Source organism: Lottia gigantea (genome assembly GCF_000327385.1).
Source record: "Lottia gigantea unplaced genomic scaffold LOTGIsca_50, whole genome shotgun sequence".
In the NCBI taxonomy this organism is placed as follows: Eukaryota; Metazoa; Mollusca; class Gastropoda; family Lottiidae; genus Lottia; species Lottia gigantea.
The window spans coordinates 590,436-616,712 of NW_008709716.1; the positions used below are offsets into that span (position 1 = coordinate 590,436).

The window sequence follows — 26,277 nt, forward strand, 5'->3', positions numbered from 1 at the left end:
CAAGTTTGATCAAATTTGGTTGAAAACTGTAGCTTCTATAGTGCTCACAAACACATTTTGACGCGTTTATACAAAGTCAAGGGCAGTAACTCAAAAACCGTTGAGAGAAAATGCGTCAAATTAAAACTTGTCCGAGATCTTATCAATTCCAATGATCACACCAAGTTTCATCAGAATTGGTTGAAAACTGTAGCTTCAATCCTGCTCACGAACTATTTTTAACAAATTTCAACACGTTTTAACAAAGTCAAGGGCAATAACTCAAAAACTGTTCATCGAAAATGCATCAAGTTAGAACTTGTCCGAGATCTTATCAATTCCAATGATTACACCAAGTTTCATCAGAATCGGATGAAAACTGTAGCTTCAATCCTGCTCACGAACAATTTTTAACAAATTTCAAGGCGTTCTAAGTCAAGGGCAATATCTCAAAAACCGTTCATCGAAAATATGTCAAATTCGAACTTGACCGAGATCTTATCAATCTAAAGCATCACACCAAGTTTTATCAAAATCAGATAAAAACTGTAGTCTCTATAGTGCTCACAAGAAATGTTGACGGACGGACCGAAGGACAGGGGCAACGACAATATACGACCACATATTCATGTGGGCGTATAAAAACTAGCCTCTGTCCTACATAACCTTTTTTGGTGTGTTTTGGTTTTAAAGAAACAATTCATTCAACATACAATTTCAATGCATAAATTATAAAAGATTGCATTATTCTCTACAAGATTAATAAATTGTATGAAAGCTCTAGCTTTTAACATTTTTGGATGCTCATAAAAATATTCTTAACTGAAATAGGGTCAATTTTGAGCATTTCATGATTTGATAAAATTTGTAGCCAACAGAAATTAAATATTTATTTGCTAGCATTCCATAACATAAAATGTTTTCCTTTCTATACCAGGACAGCCTAAAATTTCACTAGATGTATATAGCATCAATAAAACCTTAATTTACCTCAAATAATAAACTAAGGACATGTAGTCTGGTAGCAAATTTAGCTGAATCTGAACTCTCATTGCTCTTATCTATATCTTCTATAACACACATCTGACTACATAATTTTTCACCAAATTCACAAATCTACAAAGAGGCATTCAAGACATATATAACTTTCACTGAATTTTCCAATAATTTATCAATTTCTAAATAACACTTGAAGACAAAAGTGACTAATGCCTTTGTCCAAGAATTGTAATAGATAAACTAAAATATCAGTTATCTTAAAACATACAATTCTATTTTACTATAGCATACATGGTCATCTAGTAAATTGTATATAGTTTACTGGAGTTTGGGTATGCATACAATGTTTACTTGATTTTTTCTCTAAATATCTGGTTCGAGTTAATTCATACTTGTACAACATGTGAATAACTGTAAAAAGTTAATATTACCTGTAAAACTAGTGATTTTAACATAGATTGTCTCCACTGTTCACCGTTTCTATTAGTAACAACAACTAATAAATCACATACACGATATACTGTTTCAGGTAGTGTATCTAATAGTGACATACAACCTATAAGAAAGTAGTTATTGTAATTGTTAATATTTTGATAATTTATAATATAACATCTTATAACAAGCTATAAAAGACCATACAAAATAAATAGTCTGTTTTACAGGCCCCGCGCACTCCAATAAAATACCCCAAGCTTCAAATCTATTTATTGACATTTTGAAGTAATTAATAAATAATGTGCGCGTTCCACCAAAATAATGTGTAAAATAGAGTTATTTCCCCTTCCCCTTGAATATTTTAATATTTAATTTTAATATTTAAAATAATTTCCCTTGAGTTATTTTCATAAAACCGGAAATGGTTTAGAACACGTTTTTCTAGATCTAATAATTCTCATAAAAGTTAAAAATCACCGCTAAAAGCCATTGTTCTTTTTATATCACTTAAAAGTGATGTTGATTTTGACAATTAACCATTGGAAGATAATAAGTTTGCTGAAGGAAGCACTATTAAACAAATTGTTAACACATTTTAAGTTGACAATCAAAACATTAATCTTGATAATTATTCCAGTTCTGCATGCGTTGGACCAAAACAAGTCTACAAGAATGCACCTTAAGTGCATCATTGTCAGAAGCGGTAGATATCTTTGGATATTTCATTACAAACATCAAACAATAAGCATGATTTGTCCAAGAACAATAACAAAACCCAACTTTAATGAGGCACTTTCACAATTCATTTTATCATACTTTTCAGAAACTGGAATTGTTTAGCTATTGTGCTAATCAGTACTACTAGTTTACAACCTACTGTCAAACTTTGAGCACAGTCAAGTAACCTAATTTCGTGGAAACCTATTATTTGTGGATTTCCGGAAATGTTTAATAATTTACATGGGCGACATAAAAAAGAAATTTCGTTTTTTTAACTTTGACAAAATTCGGTGTTGAATTCTTATATCCACGAAAATAGGTTACACAACTGCACTATTATCCCTTTATATTATTTACATTTTTAAAATTATATTGACATTTTTTACAAACTTCACCTTGGCTTAAGTTAGTTAATTAATGGATTTAATCAAATAAATACAAGTTCAAAGTATATGTGAAGGAAGTGTTGAATTGTCATAAGTTTTTGTACTTCTGTTGACTATTAATAATTCAACTCCAGAAATGCCTAAATGTTGCCTACGAATGGAAATTATTTTGTGGAAATAAATAATGAATACTTTCGCTCGCTCTGATTTATTCCAGTTAAAAATCTAAAAAAGTGCTTATAAATAATAAATAATAAATTCGACCTCCTCGCTCGGATTTTTAAAAAAAAGGCCTGTAAAACATACTATTTATTTTGTATTGCCTAATAGTTGCTTTCATAGTTATATCATTTATCTGATGTTTGTGCATAGATCAAGAAATGTTATCCACATTTGACAGACAATGGTAAGAGGTACACTAATTCATTTGCACATACCTGGTAAGATATTTTCAGTGAAATTATCTAAAACTGATTTATCTAATGGTTCCTCTATTTCTTGTTTCCTTTCTTCACTTTCAGTTTTCTAAAAAGCAGTGTTTTTGTTATATACTTAATATACAGTTAATTAATTATCGAAAAGTTTCAATTCAGATATATGCTTGTCTGTTAATATACATCATTGTAACTACCTGATTATCAGATTCCGATATCATAAAAATATAAAAAAGTTGTCAGATATAATTATCAACAAGTAATTCAGATATATGCTTGTCTATCTATATTCATCATTGTAACTAGCTAATTATCAGATATTATAAAAATATAAAAAAGTTGTCAGATATAATTATCAACAAGTAATTCAGATATAGGCTTGTCTATCTATATTCATCATTGTAACTAGCTAATTATCAGATATTATAAAAATATAAAAAAGTTCTCAGATATAATTATCAACAAGTAATTCAGATATAGGCTTGTCTATCTATATTCATCATTGTAACTAGCTAATTATCAGATATTATAAAAATATAAAAAAGTTCTCAGATACAATTATCAACAAGTAATTCAGATATAGGCTTGTCTATCTATATTCATCATTGTAACTAGCTAATTATCAGATATTATAAAAATATAAAAAAGTTCTCAGATATAATTATCAACAAGTAATTCAGATATATGCTTGTCTGTTAACTATTCATCATTGTAACTTGCTGTTATCAGATTCAGATATTATATATCAAATTATCATATAATAATTATATAATATATCATATTATTATATTAATTAGTGCTCACACAAATAGTCGAATAGTTAAATTCAAATCCTTTTTTGCGAATATTCGAATCGGATTTTACCATTCGATTATTCGCACGTACATTGACTAACTCGATTTGTAAAAAAAGTTCATTCCGAAAACCATTCCATAGTTTTGGAAATTTTCCCTGGCAATAAGGTTGATCTGCTAACTTTGTCTTTTATGTGACTTCCACACGAAAAGGGCTACATTGGATCCTCATACTGTCGACCGACTGATATTTGTCAGAACTCTTGAGGAAACAGTAGTTTGTCCAAGGTGAGATGGCGTAGGACTATAATTTTACTATTAACTTATTTATTGACGTTAAAAGTTTTGATCGTCCAAATATGCCACAGTCTTTTTACATATTCGTATCTCTTCACACTTTGTAATCTTGGAAATATGTTCTTATCATTATGTGCTAAAGTACATAAATGTGACACAACATCAGGAGTACAGAAAATATTTTTCAACATCGCTTACGCAAGTTTCAGACGGCCAATGGCTTGCTACAGAACATTGCTTTGAGATGTTCGCCGTGTCAGGACTATTTATACTGTCTAGTCAAGTCTAAATTTTTTTAATGATAGGAAGAAATTGATTAGCTGGTATAAAGATAGTGGGGCAAATAAAAAGGCATCTGCTGATGTTGTCCAATCAGATTGGTAGGTCACTTATGGTTTCATTTATTTTTTGGAGGGTTATCTTCTTATTCATTTTATCAATTAGCAATCGTTTCACCACTTCATCGATCATCAAGAGGTTATAGAAAAGTAAAATAATCCCTGCTTTAAAGACATGAAAGATCATGAGTTGTTACAATGTGAGTCTATCATACAGTCGGAAAGACTGGCGAAATCAGTCGTAATTGCCAGTAAATAGCTGATTTTTCAAGCAACTTTTCAATTGAAAATATCGTCGATTATTCGTATGCAAATCAAATAGTCGAATGGTAAAAATCAGCTTTTGTGTGAGCACTATACAAATATAAAAAGTTCTCAGATATAATTATCAACAAGTAATTCAGATATATGCTTGTCTGTTAATATTCATCATTGAACCAGCTAAATACAACTGGGTAATAATGGTTATGGAGAGAATGTGGATACCTGATCAGTTGACATAACAACATCTTGTCCTAAAGACATAGCTATAGCTTGCATCACCTGATCATCTTCTGTTAATTCTTCATTATTACCACCACTAGTACTGGGGTTATCAGCCTCAGGGTTACTGGCTTGCATTACCTATATTTAAAAGAAACAAAATTATTTATTTAACAGCTATAACAATACATTCGAATTTAACATGTCATAATACAAGAAACACTTAGCTTTAATCATACAGCTACAACAGGCTAGTATAGCCACATGAATTTTCATGGATCAAGAACAAGATAAAAAAAAAAACTGATACATACTGTTGAAGGGACAGCTGGTGGAGGGTGTGATAATATATATTCTGTGGCCTGCTCTAAGCTCACAGAATGCATCAAAGCTTCAGCACAATGTTCTCTAGTGAATCCCATATCCATCAACTACAATTTTAATTATAACACATTATCATATTGAGATATTATCTATCTCAAATACAGCTTTCATACATTGTTTATTCAAGAGGACAGACTGTATTAGTTGTTCTTAGCGAATTTGACATCATACGCCCAACAAATTAATCTCCATCTACATGTGAAAGTCTGGTGACCTTGAATAAGACATCTTCCTCATTGTTCCAGTCAACCCATCTGTAAATGGACACAAAATCTTAGAAAGAACAATACCTAGGTTTGGCCGAGGACCAGCTGGTATTGAGAATTTATTAGTATTATTTACATTATCTATTGATTTGAAAAGTTAATTGATTCTTAAAGTAATAAATAATCAAACTAGAACTAACTTGTTGTATATTTTGTGGTGTATATAAATCAGTATCTGGTAATAATCTTCTGCTACCACTACTAACACTTGCTCCTGTAGCTACAGTTGTAGCTGGTGTTGTTGAATCAGTACTTGTTTCTGGTTTTTCTTCTCTTTCTTTAGCTAATGCTTCCTGTAATTTTTTGAGATATGTACATGTAAAATACTGTGTATTTATATATAAAGTAACCTAATTCATTTTGAAGTAGCTCTTCTGTAACATTTTCACTTTTGAAACATTCAAATTTGTGTCCAAGAATTGTAAAAGACTAAGTTATTAGTTATCTTTATAATATACAATTCTATTTTACTATAGCATACATGGTCATTTAGTAAATTGTATATAGTTAACTGGAGTTTGGGTATGCTCAAGCGTCCATAAATAGTAGCTCTGAGATCTATCACCAACAAAGCAATATTATACACAAGTTAAATTAAATTAAATTAACTTCTTACCTTTATGATAGTTTCTCCTTTTATAATGTGACACAGAATAGCTAACATAGATTCTGACATTCTACTACCATAAATCTTTAATGGTTGTTTACCCCACAAATTCATTACAGCATTGAATGCAGCCTGTATATAAATAAATAGATATATTTAAGAGTGATTAAGTTTATTTACAATAAACTTGATTTTAGAAATCTAAACCTCTACCAAAGTTTTATCACATTAAACATATTCATGACAGGACGTTTATCATTTGCAGCAAAAATTCAGAATTTTGTTTTGAAAGCAGAGATTTATAACCTTCTCACCTTCTGTGTTGAAATTAAGTATTGGACAGGACTAAATGGTGTAAAGGTTGGTTGATTTGATTTAACTGGTAATACATGGACTGACTCTAATATAGTTTTAGGATTGACCATCTTCTCTACCAGCATTAACCAGGCATCTAAAAACTCTCCAGACCCATCTACAAATTTCAAATTTGACAATTATACCTTAATGGCTGAGAAAGTTTGGTTAATCTTTTATTCCATGTTGTTGGATTTTGATTTCAACTTCGTTACAAAGGATAATTTTACTTTATCTATTTTGGATTATAGAAAATTTAATTTCATTACAAGATTCCATTAACTTAATACAAACATACCTGGAAGATCAGAGTGTTCTATTCCTGCAGTTAAAGGCACCTTCCCATCCATTGATAAAGCCCAGGAAAATGCTCTGAAGTAGAAAAGCCAGTTTTTAATTACACTCATCTCAGTTTCATTATCATGTAACAATGACAACCAACTTTTAAATGTCAGACTGTTTTATATATTGAATTGAGTAATTAGTAGCTAGCTAACTCACTGAAACAAAGAATCTTGACCACCAGAACTGACAAATTTCTGTAACATTAAATGATAGGGTTGTTTCTTCTCATCAAATAACATTGGTGATGTAAAACCAACAGAACATACTAGAAATGTTAACCTGAAATACAATTTAGAGAATTTGAGTAATTGTTAACAGTTCAGTTCCAGTATTGTTAATACTTAAACTGTAGTTTAAAATCATCATTTCAACTAACATTATATATTGCTGTATAATGTAATGATTTGTTACACTTTAACTGATAAAATACATAAATATTCTGGACATGCTTTAGACTTGCAATTTTGGGTCCCATGCTATAAAGCAGATGCGTAAAGGAAATGAATGGAGTTATACATCCTACTTTTCTGCACCATGTGGGCTAATGAAGACGGGCAACGTCATGCAGGGTGTGATGAGGGAAATTTTGCCAGGACAGCGGCATTAGCCTGCTCTTTTTCGATTTCCAACTGTTGAGGGATTATTGTCCCATCCGAACAACTAGACAGATGCATAAAGGAAAATCAAATAAAAACTGATCATACAAACCTTAGTTTAGGAACAGGGGCATAAGATGGTGGTGTCCAAGATAAGCCATTAGCTAATAATTTAGTCAAAGCTTTAGCTACTGACTGAGCAGCAGGAGTAGGTGCTGTTGGTGTTGGAGGAAGTTGATGAGAACGCCGATGTCGTAATGGTGTACCCACACATAATTTCACTAATAGCCCAAATAATTCTGCCAACGACCGTCCCAAACGGGATGACACTGATAATAACGGTTTTAACTGTTTAATTTGAGCTTGTAATACAGGCGAGAGTTTGGATTTTTTTGCATCCTTATCAGCAATCAATGGCTCTGAGACATCCATAGGAATTTCAGGATTTTCAGAAGTACTAAGAGATTCCATTGCAACACTCACACCATTACTACCCATTTCTCCTGAACTATGACTCAAGGTTTCTTCACCTTCTTTTAAGTCTTTATCTCCTTTCACATCTTTAGGCAGTATCTTGTCTATATCAGCTCGGCCAAAATCACATCCGGGCGGTAAGATGTCTTCACTACATAAAGCTAATAACACTGTGCTCTCCCAAACTAAGGATGTGTATAACTGACTCAATCCTTCTAACACCTCCAAACCTAATTCACTACCCCAATGACTCACAGATATTGTACGAATATCATTCTGAAAAAACAAACTTCAGTTTTTCAAGACAAGAATCATATTATAAGTTAATTCATTATAAAATCATTATCTTTAAACTGGATAGCAGAAATGGGCATAGCATACAAGGCCAAAAATAAATGTTCTTACCTGTCCCAGACGACAAACATGTACAAACATCATAATATAAGCATGAGCAGCAGATAAAGCGTGGAGTAGTGGTGTAGCTTGTGGTGAGAGGGTGGGATCAACAGAACCACTAACACCAGCTAATTCTCTCAATAACACTGATCCACCAGGAGGGTCTAGATGTTTATGTAATGGTTTTAAACTATCTAATACTTCATTTAGTTGTATTAATCCTTGTTTTAAAACTTGAGGTTCTCTTGATAAAGTCTAAAAAAAAAAAGAAATATGACATGGTCAAAGTTGTAGAAAAAAAAAAAGTTTACTGAAAATACAACAATTATTGTGTAGTGAGTGAATATATCCCAGGTTTAAATTTATATCAATAATAAACCCCTGGTAGGGAATCACAATTTAATTTAGCATTATAGACGATCATCAATACTATCATATCAATAATGATGAAGATAAATAATGCCCAACGACTTGTAGTCTATTAAAATAACTAAATCCAGCCTGAAACAGTCAAGTGTAAGTTCAACATACTGTCTTTGAAACCTATACGAATATAGAATAATACTCACCAAGATAGCCTTGCAGACAGTAGCTACTGCTTGACAGGCTGGTGAGGCAGGAAAATCTATTGGTAAATTAGGTAGACCAAGTATACGTAATAATGGTGTTACACCAAAATGATTGACAAATTCTCGGCAATGATCATCAGTTGAATTATTACTTAATATAGCTTCCACAAATCTCATCTGCAACAGAAATAGATTGATATCAACAAAGAGTAAAATCATTCCCCCTTTTTAGATTGTATCTATGATGTTTTGAACATTATTCACAAATTCACAGAACATATATTTATTCGTGAATATTTGATGTTAAGAATCAAAATTTAGCAAAATAACATCCAGCACTTACGTGGAAAATAGGATGCTAGTGTCTTATTTGAGATATCATTGCAGTTTTTTTGCAAATTTATGTGACCAATAAGGAAATACATGATGTACTTACTGTTAAAGTTCACTAAAGCGTATTTATAAAAAATAGACATTTATTCTTAGCATTAGCTTACATACATGGTGCCATTTCACATAAAACATAAACTGTGTATGCCTTAATGACCTTTAATGGATAAGTACAAATACTAAGGTAATTAAAACAGTAAACAAATATATTATTGACACTTACCACATTTAAAACATAATCAGTCAGTGGTATAGCTTGTTTTTCTTCTGGAGTTTCTGTTGTTCTAAAACAATTATAATAATCACAAATTAGAACCTTGATATGGAACAGCTTGCATAAAGATAATGCATCATGTCCAAATACACTTTGGTAAGGGGTTGGTGAAATGAACAACTTTTAACATGCTTCAGATGTACAGTGAGGTTACTGAAAATAATACAGTATTGTGAAGAAGATTTAAAAGAAACATACTGCATAGAATCAGTAGATAATGTATCTGGTTTATTACTAGTAGTAGTAGCTTGAGTAGCTAATTCTTCTTCTTCCTCCTCTTCATCTGAAGATCCACCATCAGTAGGTTGTGGTGATCTCACAGACATGTTGATATTAATATCTAATTTAGTTGGTTGTTTATAACAAATATATTTACTATCTCTTCCCATTTCCCCAACTTTTTCCAATAACTATAAAGATTACCAGTAAAAGAATATGTTTAAAATAAAAAAGAAAATTAAATTTCTTCTGAAATTAAAGGGTATATTCAAAATCATGTCCAAGAATTGTAAAAGACTAAGTTATTAGTAACCTTTATAATATACAATTCTATTTTACTATAGCATACATGGTCATCTAGTAAATTGTATATAGTTTACTGGAGTTTGGGTATGCTAGATATATTAGTTTTAAGTATTGATCCGTAGAAAAATCAAAGCTGGGTATGAACAAAAAGTTATTTTTTGTCATTTTCTGTAGTATTGTGGAAAAAAGGAATATTGCGACAATTTTTGGCATATGACTTACTGATTTACGAAAGAATAAAATCATATATCCACTATACAAAATGAAACCAACTTGCCTTAATGATAGCCATGGTAGCATGTGATCGTAATGTTGGTTGATGTCTCATTAATTCATCCATAGCATTACCTAAATTACTAGCTGTATCACCTTCAATGACAATCAAATAATGTAAATCTTAAAGTCTGGTTCCCTTATTTTCATTTATTTATATATATATTTCATTATTGGATTTACTAGATTTATTCATTAGAAACATCAATAAATCAAACAATAAGCATTTGACCCAGAAAAATAAGCAAAGGCAACTTTAAGACAATACATAAACTGAAGAAAGGCAAAATAAGCATCAATGATTATTCTTTTCAAATTTATAAAGTGTTTAGAATTTTTTCAATCACTTCATTGTGCTTTGATGAATGTCAAGCCATTTCATAAAACGTCAGACAAAAGGGTCTAATGTAGTTATAATCAAATTTGAACTGTGAATTACATCACTATTAATGTCCAAGAATTGTAATAGATTAACTAAATTATTAGTTATCTTTATAATATACAATTCTATTTTACTATAGCATACATGGTCATCTAGTAAATTGTATATAGTTTACTGGAGTTTGGGTATGCGTTCGGTGTTTGTAAAGTTGGATTTTCAGGAAAGCACATCATGGATGAAGAAATGAGTCCCACATTTATTAATGGTTCAGAACACAAGAAAGATATAGATGTAGGTTAATTACAGCTCTTTTCATCAAAGAAATATATATTTCAATACTCACCAAAAGGATCTGAACTACGACTTCTTCGCCTCATGGCAGGTAAATAATCAGGTGATAATAAAACTTTTAATAATCTATCAAATGGATCACAATCAACAAAAGCTTGTAATCCTCTGGTATTTAAACATAAAGCACTAAACATATTAGGTAGGGAGGCTAACACTTCTCTTGTAGCAGGAACCTGTGTAAAACAAGGGTGTTATTTTAATCATTAACTTATAATCATGTTGATTGAGAAGTTCAATTTTATTCAAATAGGCAGTACCTTCACAAGCACATAGTGTACATCTAATTCATGTTAAATAATTCAATAGTAATCTTAATTCAATTATTTGACTTTATAAACGATTATAATTAATGTAAAACTTACATCTTTTTTCAGAAGAGCATGTAAGACAACATCAGTTAAACCACTATCTTGTAATGATGATAATAATGATGGCTCTTGAAATACATATACTGTTACAACATCAGTGGCTACAAAAATATATAATTTAATATTTTGTATTATACATTGTACTCTCACAGGTTTCATTGTTTAAATTACATAAAATATTTCTATTGAATAACAAGAACATTTAGTTCCTTCTTTCCTTTTAAATTAGAAAGCACTCTTTTAATATGCTACTAATCAATGTATTCATAATCTAACACACAACAACATGTATACTACTTACCAAGAAGAAATAAAGAAGGACCATAATATTCTGCATTGCTTATTATATGTTTTAATGATCTTGGTAAAGAACCATCCATCACTAAAATGAAGATTCAGGATCAAGTTTAATATGCCAGTCAACTTGCAGATGGCGAAACAAGAAATTGCATCTTTACCATTTAAGGTCAACAATGGGGTTAAAACTTTTTCGGTTGAAAACTCAGGAAGCTGAGGGTAAATATTCAAAAGGGCAAAAATTTGAATTCATTCATATATTCAAACAAACACAGGGATTCTCTATAATATAGTCATTAAATATCTCATAAACATTCTCATAAAACATATTTCAACTACATGCCAAGCGTTTGACACTATCTTGAAACAATTTGAGCTGTAGTGAGTGAATATCCCAGGTTTAAAATTATATCAATAATAAACCCCTGGTAGGGTATCACAATTTAATTTAGCATTGACATGTCCACTATAACAATAGGATTATAATGTAGTAAATACAATGCACCAACCACAAAATATAGCAATAATATAACTTACAATGTCTAATACTTTCAGCAAAAGCTCTATCAGGTATGGCTTTCTTCAAAAAATTCAACATGGACTTTAATAAAGCTGCTCTTTGTGGAAAACATTGCACTCCTAAATAAATAAACATAGTTTTTAAATGGTTATTTAATTGAATTGTGTTCACAAACCAAGGTTGACACATTTTGGTTCAATCAAGGTAAGTACTGTAATGCTATAGTCTATCACCATTAAGTAAAATCTGTTCATTAAACATTAGTGAGAATACAAGTGAGCAAATAAAGTTTCAGTGACACTGAATCAAAACTGACATATTTTGACAAAGTTTGGCTAGTCAGGGGCATTAAATCCGAAAATGTTTATCAAAAAATTTCTGAATAACATTTGTGCTCTTAAAACAATGTTGACTTTAGTGCCACATTATAATAAAACATTAAAATTCTGTTGCTATCCAGGAGCTAAAAATGTATGATATTTAAGTAAACCACTAACCTGGTTTAGATGGCGAGTTTTCAGGATCTGCAGCATGTGTTATACCAGAAGATGTTGAAGCACCTTGATTAATACCAGTACCATGCTGATGACTAGATACTGTATCAGCAGTATGAGTATCAGTCTCCATTAAACTTAATGTTGGTGGTGATTCAGGTACAACATCTACACTGGCTTCTCTATTTTTAGGTCTTATTACAAATGGTTGTTCTTTACGACAAATTGATACCTCATGCTGTAAATAAAGTTCAGTGGCAAAGATTTGATTCATCTTGAAATAGTACAGATAAGCCGAATTAAGTCATACAACATAACTACCATTTTGTGTAAAATACTATATAATTCATTAGCTATATATAAACTAATGACTTCTTTAATTTTCAATTAATGTAGCATTATAGACGATCACTAAAACTATATAAAAAAAAAATAGTGAAGATAAATAATGCATCTATTATCGTATTATATTACAATAAACCTCAATTTTTTTCTTATCATTAGTAAGACTTATCACACAGATATTATCATGCAAGTGAAGAATGCATTAAACTTTAAGGATAAAAGGTAGTAACTTTCTTGACCCTTACCTCCAATCTATTGATGAAAGCCTGTAAACCACCATGAGCTTGAAATGCTGCCATATCTAAATTAGTTATAAGATCTATAACTCTGACGGCACGAGTAACAAACTGAAAAACACAGCAATATATTGTGTTCAACTAACTAGTACTGAAGCAATCAACGAGGGATTGATGAATAAAATTGAAGCCATGATTTAATGGAGGTTACAAAATAAAAAGATAGTAGACCACAGCCATATTCGCCCCACCACGGCATGCGGGTGGTAAATATTCAAGATTTTGAGGGAAGGACAATAACCCTGCTTCTAACCGTCGAAAAAAGCTCAAAATCAATCCTGATCTTTGTTTCATCATACCAAATTTCATTTGATTCCTTCAAACCCTTAGTTTTTAGAGTGTTTACGAGCTATTGATGTTGATAGAAGCACTTACTGTATAGAGGTTAAAGGGCGATAACTCCTCAAAACAGACGTAAGATGCCTAAATCTTGTAAAAGCCTTAAATCTTTTTCAAACCTTTCATTTAAAGTTTCATCAAAATCAGTTGAAAACCAAGAGAATAATAGCATATTCAAGATTTCGGGGCAAGGGCAATAACTCTGCTTCTAACGGTCGAAAATAGCTCAAATTCAAACTTGATCTTCGTTTTATGAATATGTATACAAATACTGAATTTCATTTGATTCCATCAAAAAATCTAGTTTAAGAGCGTTTACAAGCAAATGTTGACGGACAGACGGAGTGTTTACGAGCAATTGATGTTGATAGAAGCACTTACTGTAAAGAGGTTAAAGGGCGATAACTCCTCAAAACTGATGTAAGAGGCCTAAATTTTGAAAAAAAGCCTTAAATTTAATAAGAAGTAAACTAAACTTTCTCAAACCTTTCGATTTAGGTTCAAAAACATCCATTTTAAGTTTCATCAAAATCGGTTGAAAACTAAGAGAGTAATAGCATATTCAATATTTTGGGGCAAGGGCAATAACTCTGCTTTTAACGGACGGACAGACCGACCTACATACAGGGGTGCTGACAATATACGTCCACATAGAGAGGTGTGGGCGTATAAAAATATAAATATTAATCTTACTGTAATATGATCTTGTCCTTCTGCATACCAATTGATAACTTTAGATAAGGCTTCCATCATACCACAAGATACTAATGCTTCTACACCTGAAATCAATCAATAACTTTGAATAGTGTAAGAATAGATAGTCATATATAAATGTTTGGAGACTTTAAGGTTCAATTTAAGAAAAATAATCAATTGAAAAAAAAAACACACAAAAATAAAACATACCATTTTCATAACTAGCTAAATGGTAGAGGAAAGAAAATAGGGCAGTTGCATACTGTTGAGGGAATGGATCTAATTCTGAATCTGAAATAAAGATATAACAATCAGTCAAATATTCCTTGACAATACAAATAATGTGGTAAGTGTACAAAACATTTTAATTGTAGTGAGTGAATATCCCAGGTTTAAAATTATATCAATAATAAACCCCTGGTAGGGAATCACAATTTAATTTAGCATTATAGACGATCATCAATACTATCATATCAATAATGATGAAGATAAATAATGCCTATTGATATCATAATCACTATATTTTCATACAAGTTCAAAACTGTAATGACTTATAGCTCAATGACAACAGTAAGTTAGAACAAATTTGACTTATTGCCTTATAAATCTTCTACTCTATACTAGAAGTTGGTGCAAAAAGGTCTAATGAAGACATACCTATCATATGTTGAATACAGGTACGAACTAATACAGGTAAAAAACCATGATAAGATGAGGCACCGGTTGCATCAATAATACTGTTTAATCTACAATACATACAATTGTCATCAAAGATTCAAAGTATTGGGAAAACTAGAATATGTATATCTATCTAGGTTATGAAAGTTAAATCTCTGAGTTGACAGTCACATTAATTTCAATAGAGAAAAGGTTGCATCTCAAGACAGTAACTAAAACAACAATTGTTAGGTTATTTACTTTTTGAAGTAATATAAAAGCAATGTACAAAATAATATAAAATCTTCTTACTTTGGATTTCTCTCTAGATGAATAATAGAAGTCAGAGTTCTAAGGGCAGCAGCTTTTATATCCTAGATAACAAAATAAAGTTTTTATTCTTGTATCATAGATAAAACATGAATGTTTCAAAGATATCAACACATACCAACTTGGCATACCAGACTATGCTTGGCATGATGTCAGTTTTCTGTGCTAAGAATGACCACACATCAGTCAATGCATTCAGCGAACATGTGTCTTTTGACAAGTGATTAAGCAGAGTAAGCAAGTTGCAATTTTTCCTGGGCAGATGACATAATAATTATTGTAATCAAAATTTCTTACAACCAGTCCTTCTTCCTTTAATTCTACAATATCTACTAATTCTTCTATTAATCCAGGGTAAAGTATTATATTTAAATTTTCTTGTATTGAATTAGAATAAACTGAAATATAATAAATAAGATAGCTTGCCAGGCAAGATAACATACGCCCACTGGCAGCTGTCAGAAATGATTAAACAGTCTTCAGTGACTACAGGGTTGCACAATATAGCTAATAGAGTGAAACGTCAAGTCAGACACGATATTTCGGTGAAATATTATCCGATCATCGCGAAAATCAATAGGGATCATCTTCATAATGACATTGACATACAAAATAAAAATCAAAAGAATCTGTAAAAAATTGTAGCCTGTAGAGTGAGCACGAGGTGCACAATATAGCTAATAGAGTAAAACGTCAGGTCAGACACGATATTTCGGTGAAAAATTATCCGATCATCATGAAAATCGATAGATCATCATGAAAGTCAATAGGGATCATCTTCATAACGACATAGACATACAAAATAAAAATCAAAAGAATCTGTAAAAAATTGTAGCCTGTAGAGTGAGCACGAGTTGTACAATATAGCTAATAGAGAAAAATGTCAAGTCAGACACGATAGTTCAGTGAAAAATTATCCGATCATCACGAAAATCAATAGGGATCATCTTCATAATGACATTGACACACAAAATAAAAATCAAAAGAATCTGTAAAAAATTGTAGCCTGTAGAGTGAGCACGAGTTGCACAATATAGCTAATAGAGAAAAACGTCAAGTCAGACACGATATTTCGGTGAAAAATTATCCGATCATCACGAAAATCAATAGGGATCATCTTCATAACAACATTGACATACAAAATAAAAATCAAAAGAATCCATAAAGAACTGTAGCCTGTAGAGTGAGCACGAGCCAAATGTGAACGGGCGGGCGGACGGACGGACGGGTGATTACAATATACGCCCATCTTACGTGTGGGCGTATAAAAATGCACATTTGGTTTCCATCAATAAGAATCCAAGTCCTTGTATTAACAAGTAGTTGCCTTTCAAAATACGCCCACTTCCCTCATACATTTTCAGTACCGGTACATCAAGAGTGGTCGCCAATCTGCGTTAAATTGTACCAAAAATCTAATTTGTGGAAGATATTTTTGATTTAAACACACAAAATTTAATAATATTCTGACATAAACTGTCACCTCTATCGCGATAACAAGCCAACAAATTTGATGTGTTTTTAATTAGTCAAAAGCAATAACTCAAATTCTGTTGATCGAAAAATCGTCAAATTTGACTATGATCTCATTGTGATAGATGATCACAATATAAAGATTTTAATTTCTCTTTAGTGTTCACAAACAAATTAATTTCCTGAGTCGACAGCAATAACTCAAAGATAGCTTGCCAGGCAAGGTAATATACGCCCACTAGCAGCTTTGGTTTTGAAAAAAAAATATTGTCAGTACAGTAACAATTACCAGTATGAAATATTCATACACTTCTTTTAAACTCTTTAGGGCAATACTGCATAATATTGAGTATGAGTTATTGCCTTTGTTCTTTAAAACGTGTTAAATTTTTAGCTATTGAAAACTCAAGAAGGTAAATTCAACCTTCAGCGTCGTTCTGAATAATAAACACCAAGTTTTGTCAAAATCTGTCAAGAATCACGTCTTTTAGAGTTTGAGAGCTAAAACAATTTCAACAAGTTTCGTTAAAATCTGTCAAGAATTGAACCTTGTAGAATGTTTACGAGATAAAAATTGAACACGGTCTCAAGAACAGGGGCAATAACTTATACTAAATATTTTTCTGATTTTCAATTGGCTTGATCCTTAGGTGAAAACAAACACTCATGCCAAGTTTCGTCAAAATCAATCCAGAATTGTGCCTTCCAAGAGTACTTATGAGCTAAAAATTGAACGCTTTCTCAAGAACAGGGGCAGTTACTCCTAAATATTTTTGAATTCTTATTTTCTATACCGTTTATCTTTGAGTGATAACGAACACTCACACAAAGTTTCGTCAATATTTGTCAAGAATTGTGCCGCCTAGAGTGTTTATGAGCTAAAAATTGAACATGTTTTCAAGAACAAGAAAAATTCAATCTTGACTAAGATCTCATCATTATAAATGGTCACACAAAATTTCATTCAAATCTGATGAAAACTGTAATCTCTCTTGTGTTCACAAACAAATTCTAAATTTTACGCGTTTGGCCTTAGTCAAGGGCAGTAACGCAAAAACCTTTCATCCAATGAACATCCAAGTCCAAGATCTCATCAATATAAATAATCGAACTAAATTTCTAGCATCGATATAGAATTTATTTGCTGTTTAACCTTCTTCATGTAGGCTAATTGTTAGAAACATGCTTTAAAACAAACTATCTCACCTAAAATGGAAATTGCCTGTAATCTGGCTTGTACACATTGTACCCGAGCTTCATACTTAGAAAATAAATGGGCCAATCTAATATGTGTATATAGTAATGTCTGGAACAGAAAAATCATGAATTGAGTAATATCTTAATTACATCTTCAGATATAAAGATGGTTTTTCTTTAATATAAATTGCAATGTAATATGTTCAGAGGAAAAAAATCTTTCTACCAAAATTAATTCTTTAAAGATAGCTTGCCAGGCAAGGTAACATACGCCCACTGGCAGCTGTCAGAAATGATTAAACAGTCTTTAGTGATTACAGGGTTATACAATATAGCTAATAGAGTGAAACGTCAAGTCAGACACGATATTTCGGTGAAATATTATCCGATCATCGCGAAAATCGATAGGGATCATCTTCATAATGACATTGACATACAAAATAAAACTCAAAAGAATCTGTAAACAATTGTAGCCTGTAGAGTGAGCACGAGTTGCACAATATAGCTAATAGAGTAAAACGTCAGGTCAGACACGATATTTCGGTGAAAAATTATCCAATCATCATGAAAATCGACAGATCATCATGAAAATCAATAGGGATCATCTTCATAACGACATAGACATACAAAATAAAAATCAAAAGAATCTGTAAAAAATTGTAGCCTGTAGAGTGAGCACAAGTTGCACAATATAGCTAATAGAGAAAAACGCCAAGTCAGACACGATATTTCGGTGAAAAATTATCCGATCATCACGAAAATCAATAGGGATCATCTTCATAATGACATTGACACACAAAATAAAAATCAAAAGAATCTGTAAAAAATTGTAGCCTGTAGAGTGAGCACGAAATGCACAATATAGCTAATAGAGAAAAACGTCAAGTCAGACACGATATTTCAGTGAAAAATTATCCGATCATCACGAAAATCAATAGGGATCATCTTCATAACAACATTGACATACAAAATAAAAATCAAAAGGATCCATAAAGAACTGTAGCCTGTAGAGTGAGCACGAGCCAAATGTGAACGGACAGACCGACAGACCGACGGGGTGATTACAATATATGCCCATCTTACGTGTGGGCGTATAAAAATATCATATTGAAGCAAACACATTCCTTGTAGATTGTGAGATAACAGGGAAACATACCAGTTTATTGGGAGGAATATTGAAATATTCTATTAATTCTTCCATTATTTCAGATGGTAATTTTTCTGATTCATCAACATTATCCATATGTATATTCTGTACAATATTAGAGACAGCCTGAAACAAAATAAAGTATATCATTTCATCCAAGGTTCCATGTAAATTTATAGGAGACATAATACTTCAAGATTTCACAAGAATAAGGAGAAAAAAAAACCCCAAAACCGCACCTTTTTGCCAGATTTTTCTTTTTCTTCTTTATTTTCAAAATAAAATTCGAAATGTAGCGTTGTAGCACTGGTCGGGAAACTCTGAAAAATTAAAAGTAAACTTTTAATCAGAATTCAATACATTGATACTAGACAATTGTTTATATCACTTAAAACTATAGTTTTCAATTTTTTTTTGTGATGCTCGACTCAAAGAAGGAAAGGTAGGCAAATCATTTTGATACAGTTATGAAGTGTCAAGACAAAAGGTAATTCTACTTACAGAAAGAGGACTATTTTTACAACATTCAGCTAAACCAAAACCATTTTCTTTACCACCCCAACTCTAAAATAAAATCAAACAGATTTTAATTTCCTCCAAACACACAAGATTATGCTAAAAGGCCTTCGGGCTCAGTGTTTAAATTCGTTAGCTCATGCTATAAATATTACGTGTAGTGGGTGAATATCCCAGGTTTAAAATTATATCAATAATAAACCCCTGGTAGGGAATCACAATTTAATTTAGCATTATAGACGATCATCAATACTATCATATCAATAATGATGAAGATAAATAATGCCTATCAAAATTACGAGAAAGTATTTTATTTGCCCTCTATTGGATTTTTATTTTCATACCTCTGCTAAATGTGTTAATCTAACAACTAAGGCTTGTTTCTTCTCAGGATACAGTCTTGTAATAAAATTGGATCTTTTGCTGAAATACATAATAAAACTATACTTACAAATTGTCAATATTGTCCACTATCTTTTTTTATTAATGAGCATCAACACATAGTCGAGGATGTGAGAGAAATTCTTAAATGTGCATCTTATCTGCTTCTCTGCCGATTTAAAAGTTATTTACAACACAATTCAAATTAGTGATATTCTTCATCTCAGGGTTAAATTTATATCATTCTTAAGAAGAACATCTTTAAAGACATCTATACAAAATAAAATACTAACCTGAATACATAAAGAAGGTTTAAAACCCCCAGTACTATAGTCATATCACATGCTGACAATAGAGTAGTTAAATGTTCCATAGAATTATATAAATGTCGAGAAAAACTATGTTCTATCAATAAAGCTGTAAATCTCAATATCTCTAGAATCAGGTTTTTTAACTACAATATATAATATTAACAATTAAGAATCATAATGTTTCATTAATCATTATACAATCTAAGCTTAATTTAGCTTTATCACCAGTTAGAATTCAAGAAAGCAAACTTTAAACAATTTGATTGATGCATGTGTTTAAATAGAATGGTCTCTTCAATTCTGTAAACTTATCACTAAGCTGATATGTAATTTTACAGCAGTTAGAAGAGAGTACATGGAATTATCCAATGTAGTTTCAAATCTTAAGCTGACTTCATTTAGGGTCTTCTTACAAAAACCTTAAATTCATTAGAAACTATAATTAATTTTGCATTGATATGTTCGTTGTAATAATACTATAACAATGTAGTAAATACAATGCTCAAAATTAATCAGTATTCATTTCGTTACTGATTTGATAGTTTTAGCTACAGAAAACCATTTGTATTACATAACCAAATAAGATTGTGAAAATATATTTGCTTCAAATGTGTCCCACAATTCCAAAACCTTAACAGATTGACTCACCTGTTCATTGCCATGAATATCACAGGCTATTGTCCATTTCTTATCAGTTTCCTTCTTACATCCTTTCTCTAAAACTTCATCAAAAATATCCAATACATCTGACCAATGATATAACTCACACTGCAAAACATTGTTTTCATTGTAAACAAAGAACAACAAGGTGATAATCTATCATTGAATTTAATTCAATTCATGTAAGTAAACAATGAAATATCTATTTAAATACTGATCTTGAAGGTAAATAATTTTGTAACCAGTTGTACACTGTTATACTAAATGACATTCTGTAGTGAGTGAATATATCTCAGGTTTAAAATTATATCAATAATAAACCCCTGGTAGGGAATCACAATTTTATTTAGCATTATAGACGATCATCAATACTATCATATCAATAATGATGAAGATAAATAATGCCTATTGATATCATAATCACTATATTTTCATACAAGTTCAAAACTGTAATGACTTATAGCTCAATGCCTATATAATGCTTCTATCACATAAGACCCTTCATGATTAGGGATGTTATCAAACACATAGTTACAATGGATTTGCAGGAACCACAGACATCTATCTGACTGAAGATAGTGGACAAAAGCCATATACGCCCACCGCGGCATGCGGATGGTAAATATTTAAGATTTTGGGGCAAGGGCAATAACTCTGCTTCTTACGGTCAAAATAGCTCAAATTCGAACTTGATCTTCGTTTTATGAATATGTCTACACATATTCCATCAAAAAATCTAGTTTTTAGAGCGTTTACAAGCAAATGTTGACGAACCGACGGACGGACTGAGTGTTTACGAGCAATTGATGTGGATAGAAGCACTTACTGTATAGCGGTTTAAGGGCGATAACTCCTCAAAACTGACATAAGAGGCCTTAATCTTGAAAAAGCCTTAAATTTAATCAGAAGTAAACTAAACTCTCTCAAACCTTTCGATTTAGGTCCAATAACATCCATTTTAAGTTTCATCAAAATCGGTTGAAAACTAAGAGAGTAATAGTATATTCAAGATTTTGGGGCAAGGGCAATAACTCTGCTTCTAACGGTCAAAAATAGCTCAAATTCGAACTTGACCATCATTTTATGAATATGTATACACATACCGAATTTCATTTGATTCCATCAAAAACTCTAGTTTTTAGAGCGTTTACAAGCAAATCTTGACAGACGGACGGACAGGGGTGCCGACAATATACGTCCACCTAAAGATGTGGGCGTATAAAAATTGGAATGGTGGATGGACGAATGGACAGGGGCGACGACAAGGTACAACAACATTATAATGTGGGTTATAAAAAACATCAAATAGTATCGTGCAAAGTCTCTGTGTTTGGCACTTTTAGACTGGATTTTAGAATCTATTTTTATATAATTTTCTAAACAATCCTATGTCTAGTTCCAGCACTAAGGTGTTAGTTTAGTATCATAACCACAAACTTATAATCATATTTTAAACAAACCAAAGTGAAGTATTTGATGCATTTGAACTAATGTTGCAACGGTAAATCAGTTAACCGATTTCGGGTAGTATTTCACGGGTAACCTGGTCTGATTTAAGAGCATCGGTTAACCGTCAATTTTATAAGAAGTAAAAAGAGAGCAATTTAAGCTGTTTTCTTTAGTAAATAAACATCTTTATTGATTGAATAATTGAGATTAATAAATCAAGATAGTGTATCAATTATCAAAATTCTAACGAGTTACAAGAATTGTGGTCAAGATTATCAAGCCTCTTTTTTGATATAAGTTCAACTAATTACTCTTTCTGGATAATCGCATTCACGATGGTCTTAGTTTGTCCACAGTTGCCGTGTGCACCGTTATATTAATTAGGTTTAACAAGTAAGCACTGTAGCCTAATCAATATCAGACGTTCGGCATGCGCCACGGTTTTGTTGAATCTTGTTATTTTTTTTTTTATTGTATTACAGAAATGTAACACAGTGTTTTTTAAGCATGTTCTAGTTTTGTTATTATTTTTATTATTTCAATCGGGTACGAGTTGCTTAGAACAAAACAGTTATAACGATCGTATTACTTTTTATAAACTCTCCTCTAATTGGCTGTTTGTTTCTTCTTCCCTGTCAATCAGCTTCAAGCTTATTAATATTCATGAGTACGGTTTCATTGAGACAATAGTTTAATACAAGTTGTAGAACCAGTACACTGATTCGCGGCGACTTCAATGAGATACACTCATTACACTGACACCACAACTGGTATAAAAACCTTTGATCTGTTAGAGACTGTAGCAATGGGTGACAATAGCGCCAGTCCGTCTGAACTCTGTCAGGCCCGCTCGTAATCTTTACATTGAAGCAAACGCTTCAATGGGTTGTTTGGTATCTGTCGCTTTGAACCGACAATTCGCGGGAAACTAACTAAAATCTTCCTGGGTACTCATTTACACTTACTCTAGTTTATTAACGGTGAGTTACTGCAAATGCGGTTTTTTACTCCTTTATAAATCTTTAGTAATTAACCGGGATTAACCGAATAACAAACAGTTATTGCCGACGATTACCCAGTTCGTAAAATCCACTAACCGTTTCAACACTAATCTGAACTGATACTTCATAAAAGAAAGGTTAAGTCCTTGTCTTGCCAGATCTTTGTCAATCATGTTATCAATACTTTTTAGTACTTTTTCATTTGATAATCGATTTAATTAGTCTCGCCCTTTGGACTCCGAGTTTTAATTGGTAAGATCATGAAAACTGCGCTATAAATATTGCGTGTAGTGGGTGAATATCCCAGGTTTAAAATTATATCAATAATAAACCCCTGGTAGGGAATCACAATTTTATTTAGCATTATAGACGATCATCAATACTATCATATCAATAATGATGAAGATAAATAATGCTCCATATAGAAGAAACACAATAAACAGCAGCATTAACTTGAAGAAGACATTCTTCGGGCAACAACCATCTATTCTGTGGCTTGGAAAACTACTTCATAGCCATCAAGTATCTTGAGACCATAATATTCAGGTCTCCATCAATGCTTGGTATTGTTAATGCTAGATAGAATATGTACCATGATACACGAAATGTATTGTGATATGGGCCAACAAATCAAATGTAGCACCTTATCTTCAAAATTTCAATGACTTTTTTAATGCAGCAAATTTTTAGATACTAACAGGCTTACTGGTACCAATGTTTATGTTCAGGAATTGGAAATTTCAGTTTTTTTTTTAGATGACCTTCAGTATTATGTGTATACACACGTGTTAGTCATCTTAGACTGATATTGTCAAGTATCAATACACAACCATGTGATATGTCCTATTGTGGCAACCAGATTTGCCGATATTTCATGTCAGCAATTTGCAAGACAAACTGTGTGTTGCAATCTCATGGTACCTTAATGTAGAAGCTTTAATATTGAAATTAAACTCTGTACCAGAATCTTACCTTCCCAATTGTCCATACTCTAACTGCTTTCAGTTCACTTAATAGTTCCTCTTCTGGACATGTTTTTAGCTTTTCAATAAGAGCTCTGCAATCAGCAGGCTGAAATTGGTTAGAAAATATCAATAGTTTTGCTGTCTTCAGGATTCAGTATAAATATCATTTCCAGAGTAAACCAGGCAAGGAGAAGCTGTCAACATTCAAAGTTTGTCGACTATATCCAAATCAAAATCATACCAGTTTTTTCTGATCCAAATTTAGTTGGTTCACATAAACAACACATGGTTTAACTATGGGGAAATTATTTGAATCTATTAAAATGCACATTTTTATGTCGTTGCTTAAAGGCAATACTTACCACTTCAGTTGAAGATTTCTTTAATTTAGATCTATCAATCTTCATCTTTAGCTATTTAGAACTTACACTTCTTTTATCTTAAACCATGGCTGAAAAAAAATCCAATTTCAAAAAGCTTAAAAACAAAACTCATAAAAAAATTGGTTCAAAATACTCATGTATACCAAGTTTTATACAAAAATCTTTAAAAACTGTAGATTTCAGAGTTACGAGGTAATGAACAGATTGAGAGGGAAAATATAAATGTGCTAAGAACATGCTGTCAACATAAAAAGAAAACATTTTCAAATTTATAAAATTTATAAATGTAAGTCATTCAAATAACCAATATCTACAGAAGCTTTTTTACTGTTAGGATGGAACATTTTGTTCACATTCAGAAATGAAGTACCGTAATTGATTGCTGATTTAATCTAATTAATATTCTACACAATAAGAATCATTCATATAAAGCTATTGTTCATAATCAATCTTAATCCGATTAGTAAGTAGTTCATATCAATGCATCTGAAGTGTATTTTATAGTGCAAAACTAAATTGTCCTTGTGAATTCAAAACAAATGAGTATATATATATATATATATATACAAAGAAACCCTATTCCTAATCCAATTTGCATGTTAGGCTTGAATTCATCCATGTCCAAATGTACAAATGTAAGGTAACCTTGATAACTTGACATTTGGAGCACACTGTCAAAGAGTTAAACAACATTAAAATTCAGTTTATTTTTTAGTATCATGATTATTTTTATCTTACAAGTTTTGCATCATAGTCTTCAACACTCAACTGTTACAAGTCACTATGCTTAGCCGAACTGATTTTTTATTTCTGAATATTTCTATTGTCACTGATGCAAAGTGAATAGAATATTATTATATTATTATCCCCGCATAGGTCGAGATAATACCTTCGGATTTTTCAACCCGGTTTCCCCCTGTCAGTGATGCAGGCAAGAGGGGCTGACATGGAAAAAGCGTCTAGTCGTTCGGATGTGACAATAAACCGAGGCCCCGTGTGCTACAGGCTGTGCACATTAAAGATCCTTCGACAGTTGGAAATAGAAAAAAAAGCAGGCTTATGCCGCTGTCCTAGCAAAATTTCCCTCATTGCACCCTGCACGGCGTTGCCCGTCTTCATTAGCCCACATGGTACAGAAAAGTAGGACGTAAAACTCCATTCATTTCATTTAATTCTTCAATGGCAAGTGATGTTGATTTTGTTTTAAATCAAACTGTTTTTTTTTGCAAGCCTAATCCTTTTAAAGTAAACTTAGCAAATGTGATCAACCAGTAAATGATAATAAAAATCAACCACTATGAAGACTGATGTCAGAATTAAATTAGTTCCCTAAAAATTCATGATTGACCTTCACATTTGAGTCGATTCATCTAATTGGAAATTAATAATAAAATATTTTCT

The 26,277-nt window shown here is 31.6% G+C and overlaps 1 protein-coding gene across 1 annotated transcript; it reads right to left on the bottom strand.

Annotated features, from left to right (window-relative positions):
* Positions 1-4,847: 4,847 nt before the first annotated feature.
* LOTGIDRAFT_125574 (hypothetical protein) lies at positions 4,848-24,900 on the bottom strand (the record flags this gene model as incomplete). Its single annotated transcript, XM_009062220.1, has 34 exons — positions 4,848-4,945; positions 5,170-5,296; positions 5,656-5,729; positions 5,769-5,808; positions 6,132-6,254; positions 6,437-6,594; positions 6,775-6,848; positions 6,978-7,100; positions 7,530-8,167; positions 8,297-8,542; positions 8,857-9,033; positions 9,470-9,530; positions 9,719-9,930; positions 10,305-10,414; positions 11,044-11,224; positions 11,414-11,520; positions 11,721-11,801; positions 12,254-12,355; positions 12,869-12,968; positions 13,321-13,422; positions 14,404-14,489; positions 14,617-14,697; positions 15,064-15,152; positions 15,376-15,437; positions 15,691-15,791; positions 18,073-18,172; positions 19,220-19,336; positions 19,450-19,530; positions 19,712-19,774; positions 20,071-20,149; positions 20,401-20,561; positions 21,067-21,186; positions 24,501-24,599; positions 24,856-24,900. The coding sequence occupies 34 exons, from the start codon at positions 24,898-24,900 to the stop codon at positions 4,848-4,850; spliced, it is 4,218 nt and encodes a 1,405-aa protein (XP_009060468.1).
* Positions 24,901-26,277: the final 1,377 nt, after the last annotated feature.